Source organism: Gossypium hirsutum, chromosome A07 (assembly GCF_007990345.1).
Source record: "Gossypium hirsutum isolate 1008001.06 chromosome A07, Gossypium_hirsutum_v2.1, whole genome shotgun sequence".
NCBI classification, from domain to species: Eukaryota; Viridiplantae; Streptophyta; class Magnoliopsida; order Malvales; family Malvaceae; genus Gossypium; species Gossypium hirsutum.
The window spans coordinates 14,369,960-14,380,831 of NC_053430.1; the positions used below are offsets into that span (position 1 = coordinate 14,369,960).

The following is a 10,872-nucleotide window of genomic DNA, read 5'->3' on the forward strand; positions in this document are numbered from 1 at the left end:
TTATATCTTATATAATAAATATATTGAATCAATTTAAATTTTTAGACAAATCCAATTATTTTTTACTAAAAATCGATTGGTTTCATTTATTAAAGTAATGACAAAATACAAGAGAGAGAGCTGTTACAAAATCAGAGAGTAAGCTTAGAAAACAGAGAAATATAAAGCAAAAATAAATGACTTGAAAAACAGAAAGTCAAAAGGAAAAGTAAAAGCAAACTCATCCTCTGAAGAAATGAGCCATTCGATCTCTCAAACCATTCTCAACAGATAATTCTTTTTCAACCTAACCATAATGTTGCCTTGAAAGAACAGAAGCCAAAAAAAGTAAACTGGAGAAGCACCATTGTCGATAGCAAATATCCTCAAATCAAATTGTATGAATATATTTGTAAAATATTAATTATGAAAATAATTACCAAAGTATCCAAAATTATTTTTTTTAAAAATATATTAAATTATGCTCCATTTCCATTTTATAGTTCAATTAAACTTTTTTTTTCTCTTTGAAGTTTTTTTTAGAAATTAAAACATGACGTGATTAATTATGAAATGTGATTATTACTTATCTCGTTCTTTAACTATGTAGTTGGGAGTTTGATCCTTTTTATAAGAATTGAGCATAATTTATAGTTAAATTGTTAACCTTCTTGGAGAGCACCCGCAACAAGAGAATTAGAAATATTTTTTTAAATCAAAACGGTAATCGAATCGATTAGGTTATCGGCTCAACAAATTTGATTAAAAAATTATTAAAAATTTAAAAATAATAATAATAAAATTAAAAATTTAATTTAACCAATTTTTTATCCAATTCAATTGAAATGTATTGATTTTGGAATCAATCAATTTAAAATCTCTCTTCAATTTGATATCTTAATCAATTTTCAATCCAACCAATCAATTTAATCTAATTCAAGCAGCATTCAAAATTAATTACTACTGTAGACTGTGATAAAAAAAGAAAAAACCTTTAATTGTTATTAAGGGTCTGTTTGATTGGCAGTAAAATGTTTTCCGTAAAATGATTTCTGGAAAATGTTTTACATTTCTGTAAAATGACTTACTGGAAAATGTTTTCTGGTGTTTGATTGAATCTGTGTAAAATATTTTCTACTGTTTGACAGATTTCCCGAAAATATTTTCCGAAAAAGTTATTTTTTAATATATTAATATAAGGGAAATTATAAAAGTTAAATATTATTTCTTAAAATATATTACTTATAAAAGTAATAAGGGAAATTATAAACTCTAGATGGATCCCAATAAGCCCAATTTACTTGAGGTTGAAGATATGATTTTGGATTCAAGACATGGGATATGTGATGCCAAAAGATGATGTTGGATATAAGACATGATATTCTAGGGTGTGTATACAATGATTCGTTCTTGATTTTTTGGAACAAAAGAGAGCAATTGCTTTGACTCTTAACCAATTGCTTTGACTCTCATTCCCACTTCTATTTTCAGACTGCCCTCTTCTATTATCAGAGAACAAAAGAGAGCAATTATCAGACTGCCCTCTTCTATTATCAGAGAACAAAAGAGAGCAATTATCAGACTGCCCTCTTCTATTTTCACCTTCTTCATCTCCTAACCAATTGCTTTGACTCTCATTCCCACTGCTTTCCAATATCTTCTCCTCATTCCCTCCGACTGCAACAGTAAAACTTCCTTCCGATTCACTCAAATTAGCCATACATTCAGCATCCTCTGTTGCTTCCCACTCTAAAATTTGATTGCTTTTATCTGAAGAATCGATAATACCTTGATTTTGGTCAATTACTTCCGCATTATTTTCAATCGCTGCTTTGGGTCAATTTGAAAAGCAAGCTCATCAGATTCTCGTTCACTTTCAATCTCTGCTTTGGGTCATTCCGAATCAATTCCACAGTCTCTGTCTTGGAAACACTACGCTCGATGTCATTCACTTGCTCCCTTCTGGATCTTGATTGCCGAGTCGGATCTGCCCCGCTCCGAACTGACGAAGTGGACGAGGATGGATACCATCTTGGGCTTAAGAGACTGAGGCTGTGACGCCTCGGGCATTACCAGAACCGGGATCCCTCTAAAGCTTCTCCCATAGCGGGGGCGAAACGACGCATCGAATGGATTTTGGGCAAAAGCAAAATGGAATCCAAACAAAGCTTCAAGGAGAGCTTTTTCGATCAGATTGACTGCCGAGGGCTACACTTTTCGAGAATCAGCAACTTCTCTCCGAAGGCCACTGCCATGGCTTGGAGGCGATTGTAGGCTTCGAAACGGGAAAGGGAAGGAGAAGGGGAAAGGGGAGAAGAATGGGTCATTTTCCGGAAAATGTCTTACCGAATTCAAAACGGTAAGACATTTTCCTCAAACAAGAACTCCTTTTCCCGTGTTTTGTAAAATATTTTACAATAGGAAATCATTTTCCTCCAATTAAACACTGGAAAATGGGGAAAACCAATTCCGGAAATAGTTTTCCCCCTATCAAACAGACCTTAAGTTTACCAGTTGGCGGTAGCTTGAGGGAGAGATCAGATCACTGGCCTAGGACACCATGGATCGAGAGATAAGCTCTGAAAGAAAACCACTAACTCACTGACTGAATATAAGTCTCACTGAAACAACATTTAATGCTTCAACCACCCTTATTAATACCTTTGTACAGCTTCATCCTCTCAAATCCATGCAAAAACGCCCTTGCCTGTTACAAAATCAATGGCCATTTTGGCTTTAGGTGATTTAAATTGTGAATGCTAATAGATATTTTATCTCTCACACACAAGTTACCACTTGCCCACTGCTGTTTAAGTCCACCACTGTCATCTGACATCATACTTAATATTTCGTTTTGGTAAAAATATCTCTCCAATCCCTCATAATTTTAAAATTAAGTAAATTGATCTCTAATTCTTATTAATTTCAAAAGTAAACAATTAAGTACAATCAATCACGACGTTAATATTTTTCATCAATTGTAAATGATTTAACTGGTATAATAATAAATTTATCCTTCAAAATTTACATATTTAGCCATTTTGGTCCTAATTTGACAAATTTATTCTGCAACATTTATGTAAATATGTAAATATTGATATTGGATTTGTTGATTTATTTTAGAATTAAGGTCAAAGTGACAAAATATGTAACCATCAAATGTTAAATTTGTTACTATATCAATCAATTTTATGTACAATTACTTAAAAAGATAAATGTCGTGATTAGTTGTTTATAGTTATTCATTTTCGAAATTGAAAGAAATTAAATTACTCCAATTTTTTTAAGAGGGACCAATTTGATTAATTTTGAAATTGAAAGACTAGAGAATTAGATTAAATTCAAGATCGAAGTAAATCAAAATCAGAGACAAAATTCTTAAGTACAATGAATTTATCATCATTCAACTCGGGCCCCGAAATAGTTAATATGAATGAAGTTTCTAACAGCCAACTACTTGGTCTTCCTATATATAGAGAAAGATAAAGGAGTGTTGTAGTTCATCATCATCATCCTCTTCCAATAATTTAGTGAAGTTATGAGTTCTAAGGCTTTCCTTTTCCTTGCTCTTATAGCTGCATTTGTTCTTCTCATCTCTTCGGAGGTGGCTGCCACTCGAAGTTCCTTGGAAAATAACAATGGTAAACGCAGCCAAATATGTCCGAAATCGTGGAATTTTTTTTATTTTTTTAAATGTTTTGTTTTCTAACTCTACTGAGAATTCGAGTATTTGAAAAAACGAATGCTCATAGTATGAGAGTGTCTCAACAAGTGCCTCATAATTGGATTTAAATTTGATACTCAAACTTTCAATAGAAATGAAAGACAAAACCCTTATTAAAGATAATATCAAACGTGAATTACGCACCAACCCTTTTATATATTGCATCTTACGTATCTAAATTCTTTCCAATCCATCTTACATGCATCCAATGTAATAATCAAATCACTATATTTACAAATCTTCGTATTTGCTTGTGACATTAATATTACACTAATTAATGAATAGGGTCAACTAACATGGTCATTATGTTGTATGTATGTATGGATAAATTACTTTGCAGGTGAGGCGGGTAAAGAAACAACTGGGGTAGATGATGGTAAATATGGTGGCGGATATGGAGACCATGGCAGACACGGTGGTTACGGAAGAGGACCCGGAGGGAGGCGGGGTGGTTACGGTGGATACCGTGGACGTGGAGGGTATGGTGGACGATGTGCTTTTGGTTGTTGTCGTTCTGATTATTACGGAAGAGGTTGCCGACGGTGCTGCTCTTATCCGGGTCAGGCGGTCGATGCTGAAACTCGACCCTAGTCCGTCCCTCTCACAACCAAAATGCATGAATGACGTTTAGCTTATGAGAAAACTAGCTATTTAGTTTCCGAAGAAGTATTTAATGAATAAAAATCATGACTTGTTTATCTATGACTTAAATATTGAGTTGATGTGGTACAATGTATTTAGAAATCGAATATTTCAATTAATCACTTTTATGGAGTTGATAATTAGCATATAGCCCATAATTTAACTGATTCAAATTCGGTTCTGAATAATAAAACATGCACCTAATGCATCTAAAAGTTGAATTTAATTTTTAAAGCAATTTTATAAATTTAGATTCCAACTTTATAAAACCGGATCCTAATAAAATAAATATCATTAGTGAAAAGAGTGAGTTGGGCCTTTAGGGTTAAGATTCATCATTAAATGCTTAAAAGTAAAAAGGTATTGGGCCAAAAATAAAAACTGAAGGGGCTTAAGGGTAGTTTCACTCTATAATATTTATATATATGTTTTTTTTTTATATATCCATATATGTTAAAGTGTTTAAATGATGGGTTTGATTAATTATTATAAATTAAAATTAATCAAAATATTAAAATGTTTAATCATTAATCAAATTAAATTTTTTTAAAAGATATTAATAGAACTTAACTTAACTTCGGTTAATTCTGATGGGTTTTGATTTAACCAAATTTTTTGAATTGTAACTTTTGTGTTATTTTATTTTCCTTTTGCCCATTAGTCCACTATCATATACCATCTTTAACATTTGCTTCTTGGATCCAGTCTGTTGGACTTATATATATATTATTTATTATTATTAATTTTTATTATTTGGTTAATTAGCTACTTTCAAATCAAATTAACTAAGGTTGGAAATTTTAAAAATCTTTTAACAGCTCCCTAACTGAACTAACTTTGATGATGGGCGAAATAACCAAATTAATTCATTTTCATCACTTAATTCGATTTTAACTAAATTATGCACACTTTATTACATTATATAAAAGATAAAAATATATAATAATACATATATTAATCAATGAACTTTTTATTGTATTGGTAAGATTTAGGTTTCAGGATTTTGAGTGTACAAGTTAAAATATTTAAGAGATCCTTGTATTATAGGGATTATATCAAATTAGCCTATTTATTATTAAATTTGTCAATTTATTTTTTATATTGTTAAAAAGAAACAATTAAGTCAAAATTGTAACAAAGATAATGTTTACTATATAAAAATGTTTCGAAAGTGAATTTTTTTCAATTACAGTTCAATTCAATACAAAAGATTTCATTTACAAAATCATGAAAACTTTAAAAATATTAACTATATTCCAAATTAAATAATAAACAAAATAATAAATGATATTTTTTAAACGTTAACTATATTTCAATTTAATCTTATGTAGAGAAATTAATTTAATTAAGTCAATGTAAACGAAAGACCTCTTAAACCATAAACTATGTGTGGGCTGTATTCAAAATATTCTATCTTAAACCCTACCACATGTTAGTCCTGATTTATGCTTTATGATGATTAATTTTTATTATAGTAATTCGAATATATAATTACATTTGTATCTTTCTAGAGTGAATATTAAAATATATATTAAAATATTTTTATTTAACGAAGTTTTCATTCTGAAAAAGAAAAGGATAAATTTTATTTAATAAAAAAATGGTACCCATTTATTTTGAAATTGTATATGAATATTTGATTAATGATAATTGATTTTTTTTAGAAGGGAAATTATTTGGTATACTGTTTGTAGAGTTTTTAGTCTTCATAGATAAGGCCAGAAGGTTAACAAGTGTTTTATAAGAGTGTAATAAAATATTAAAAAATTAAATATTGAAAAAAATAGACACATACTAATTTTTTAAAATTGCTTATGGAATAAAATAAATATATTGTAAGTGTACTAAACACTCACCCTTTTAAATATGTATTTTTTTAAGTTGCTATTTATAATTATATCAATTTTAATTTAATCATACATATTTAAATAAATAAATACATCAATTTATTTTTATGTTGGATAAATATAATTATTAATGTATGCAGTATATAAACATAAAATGATGTTATATCAATAATTGTGTTAATAATTTACAAGTATTGGATCAAATCAAAATTTCATGTATAAAATTATACAAAATCAAAATTCATTTATACAATCACATATTAAACCGTAGTTCATGTATAATTTTGATATTTCTCCTTTATATCAACTATTATAATTAAAATCAAACATTACAAACACTGAATTGAATACTTAACTCACTCGCACATGATTTACTCTGAATGTACTTAGCAGTAGGGGCTTCCCTCCCCCCAAAAAAATGAAAAATTCCCTTCTATGTCCCTTTAAAATTTATAAAATTATAAATAATATGATAAAATTAGAGTTTGGCCTTAAAAATATGATAATAATTTGATCTAGTCCCAAAAATTATAAAGATATAAACTAATATATTGGTGAAATTATATTTTAATTATTATAAAAATGTATAACTTAATTCCAGCCCCTCCAAAAAAAGTTCTAACTTTACCCCAGCCTGACAAGTTCCTCTATTATAGGAATTAGATTAAATTAATCCCTCTGCTATTAAATAGATTAATTTAGTCCATGTAGTATTAAAAAGAATCAAATAAGGTCAAATGTCAACAAAGCTAAAATTTATTGTTTTTAAAATGTTATTTACTGTTTAACATAGTCATATTTTGAAAGTTTTTATAATGCTAAAGATTAAATATTTAGTTTGGAGTTGAATTGTAAAAAAAAATAAAAAAAATAATATAATCTTTTAAACAATAAATATTAGTTCTATTTCAATGTAGCCTTGTTTGAATTATTTAATTGTAGAGTGGCAAATTTGATTTACAACTTATAATAGAGAGATTTCATATGTACTTTCACTCATGATTTACATAAGTAAGACTCGAACCTAAAATTTTATAGTTCACAAGACCTAACCTCGTGATTAAGCCGACATTTCATTGAATAAAAAATAGATCAATCTCAAAATTATATATGAACTTAGATTTAATGTGTAATCTGATACATGAATTTTGATTTGGTATAATTATATACATGAAACTTCGGTTGTGGTTCAAATGTATACATGAAACTTTGATTGTGGTTCAATCATACACATTCAAAAAATAAATACATTAATTTATTTTCATATTGAATAAATATAATCGTATGTATATGCAATATATAAACATAAAAGGATGTTATATTAATAATTGTGTTAATAATTTCTAAGAATTGAATCAAATCAAAATTATACAAAATTAAAATTTATATATAAAATTACACATTAAATTTAAGTTCATGTGTAATTTTAAGATTTGTCCCAATAAAAAATTGTAGTGAAATATAATAAAAACAAGAAAATAAATAGGTAACAAACTAATTGGAAATTCCAATGAACAAAGGGCCGGTTTCATTATTTGTTAGTTAGATGGTGTGATGGATGGAGACCTATATCATCATTTGGATTCAACTTTCTGTTTGGGATAATTAATACAGCTAGCTACTTTTATTACATTAATAATCTACTAAATATATTTAATATCTCAAAAGTTATCATAAATATATAACTTTATTATCATATTTTTAGGCATTGCAAAATTTAGCCTTCAATATCATTCTTTTTATTAGTTTCACCATTACTTCAATTTAGTCATTAAACTTTCAATAGAATCAAACCCTTTTCTAATAAAAATGTTAATTAAAATTTTGATGTTCTAACAATATTTACATGACAATTTACTTCGCAATTCACGTATATTTCATGTTGACATGCCATTATTTGTATTATATACCACCTCAACAAGTAATTTAAAAATTATAAGATATTAAAAAAATTCAAAAAAATATAAAAATATTCATAATTTAAAAAAAAAATAGCATGAAGTACATGTTGATTGTTATACGAGCTAGAATGTTTAAAATTTTAATGTTTTAATAGGTATTTTCATAAAAAAAAAATTTGACTCTTTTTGAAAGATCGATGGTCAAATTCTATTCTTTTTAAAAGGTTGAGGGTCAAATTTAGCTAAAAAAAATAATAGCTAAATTGATAAAATATGTAAAAGTCTAAGGTTGAATTTGGCATTATGCTTTTTTTTATTTATGAAAATACTTCTTTCTAGGAGTGAATTCAGAAATTCTTTTAGTAAAGATTGAAATTAAATTATAAATTTGTTAGAAGTTAAAATATAATTTTATCATTATAAAAATTATAATTTCATCATTTTTATACAATTCTTTTTTCATTTTTGAAAGGATAAAAATACAATTTTATCATATATATATTAACAAATTTTTTTCATTTTTGAGGGCCAAATTAAAGCCTTTCCCTACTGGCCCTTAAACTCACCTCTATTTCTTTCTATATTATTCATATTTATATTAGGGATAAATCTCAAGGTTATACATAAAATTTGGTTTAATGTGAAGTGTTATACAAGAACTTTAATTTTGTATAGTTTTATACATGATATTCTAATTTAATTCAAATTTCACAAATCCCTAGCATTGTTATCGATATATCACTCTTTTATGTTTACATATTGAAAACACAAATAATTATACTTATCTATTATAAAAATGAATTGATATATTCATTTCTTTCAATGTATATAATTAAATCAAAATTAAAATTTTATATACACATTTAAACCAAAATTAAAGTTTATATATAAAATTACATTACATCAAAATACATATATAATTTTAAATCTTTTATCTCTTTCAACAGTAAACTCGTATTTCTCATTTTTTACATCGGAATAATTTGATTCATGAATTGAAAAGAAAATGATTTTACCAATTTCCATTGTGTTTTGCGGTGAGAAGTACATTAATCATATTCCATTATGATAATTAAATTTCTTTTAGATTTTTTTATTAAAATAGTAAATTTTATACATGTCATCAAATAAAATAGTCAATCATAGTAAATTGCGTGTATTTAATTTTTTTAATAAAAGAAAAAGAAATTTAAATTATTAAAAATTAAATTAAAAATAATATCTGCTTTTTAAAAGATGTACTTAACTAAAATAAATTTAGATTAATCATCTAGTTATATGTACGAATCCAGATAAAATTTTAGATTAAATTAAATTTAAATAAATATAAAATATATTAATATCATTTTATATATATATATAAGTCTTGCCCGACCTATAAATATATTTTTCTTATCGAAATCAAGATATCTACTATTAATAGATAAGAACGACTAATATAATATTAATATTTAACTGCCCAACCATTGTACCCCTATAAAATAAAGATGTAGATGAAATAATGTCTACACGTTTCATTAAATTATACTTGGTTGGTATGAATGGAACAGTATTTTCCCGCATATTTAATTCTAAAAATTGTTTCAATTTAATTAAGAATTTTCTTAATCTCTATACTGATACAATAGTGAACGGATTTAACTTCATTAAAAGTGAATAAACCAATTTTTACACCCAAATTAATCAACGAAAGACGTCAATTTAAGTCTTTTGATGTTGAATAAATAACCACAACTATTAATACATAACCACCTACATAAAAACTATCGTTTTATAAACTACTTTTATATTTATTTTTTTAGAAATGTTAATATATGCTACAAGTTCATGTATTTATCGTAAATTTAGAATTTAGTTATTCTACTTTTATTTTTAAGAATTTAATCTTTCTACTTTTTAGATTTTAAAACTAGGGTTAAACTCATTAAACATCTTCTCTTAAGTTCATTGGTTTTGACGGTTTGAAATAAACATATATTCACTTTAGTTGTCATGCAACAAGAAAAATGATACTTTAATAAACCTGAATTTAATAAAAAAATTTAATAGTGTTAACAATTAGACTAAATTTCTTGAAATAAAAATAAGGGATTAAATCCCAAATAGCTGAATAATATAGGGACCTGAATCACATTTTAACATTTTTGAAATTAAATTAAATTTATTTAATTTAATTAAATAATATAAATGGTTTTGTGAAAAATCTTGACCATTCTAGCAATGTTCCTTGAATCTGACCAAACCTAACCAACTTCATTTTTGTATATTTTAAATAATGAAATAAGCTTTTAAATTTATCTTCAATAAAAATTGAGCTACCAATATATATAATGTTGATGAAATTTTAGCAAAAATGTATTTTAATTTATCAATTTAAGTTAATTAATTATTCTATATAATTTATGAATGCAAATGTTTTATTTATATCTATACTATTATTTAAACTTTTAATTGAGTTATTGTCATGAGTCAATTCAACACCAACTCGATTAAAAAATTACAAAAATGTCATTCTATATTTAAAATAAATTATATTATTTGATAGTACTTTTATATTTTTTATTAAAATAAAAAAAAATTACATATTGAGAGATTTGAAAGCATGCCATTTACATAGAAAGATATTAATTTTATCACCCTATCAAAACTTTATTTTAATATGATTTATACATTTACTGGTTCATATATATATTATATTTGATTTTTTTTGTTATAATCAGGTTAAGTCTTTATATATTTGTATAAATTTTAGTGCATTCATAATTTGTATGGGGTTCAT

At 26.2% G+C, this 10,872-nt stretch overlaps 1 protein-coding gene across 1 annotated transcript; it reads left to right on the top strand.

Annotated features, from left to right (window-relative positions):
- Positions 1-3,497: 3,497 nt before the first annotated feature.
- LOC121232142 (glycine-rich protein) lies at positions 3,498-4,485 on the top strand. Its single transcript, XM_041117613.1, has 2 exons — positions 3,498-3,620; positions 4,044-4,485. Exons 1-2 carry the CDS (start codon positions 3,518-3,520, stop codon positions 4,292-4,294), a joined length of 354 nt encoding a protein of 117 aa, XP_040973547.1. The 5' UTR covers positions 3,498-3,517; the 3' UTR covers positions 4,295-4,485.
- The last annotated feature ends 6,387 nt before the right edge of the window (positions 4,486-10,872 follow it).

Excerpts from the sequence above, each read along its gene's own strand:
- LOC121232142 (XM_041117613.1), top strand. The coding sequence starts at position 3,518 with ATGAGTTCTAAGGCTTTCCTTTTCCTTGCTCTTATAGCTGCATTTGTT. Across the intron at positions 3,621-4,043 it reads TTCCTTGGAAAATAACAATG|GTGAGGCGGGTAAAGAAACA; the intron begins GTAAACGCAGCC and ends ATTACTTTGCAG.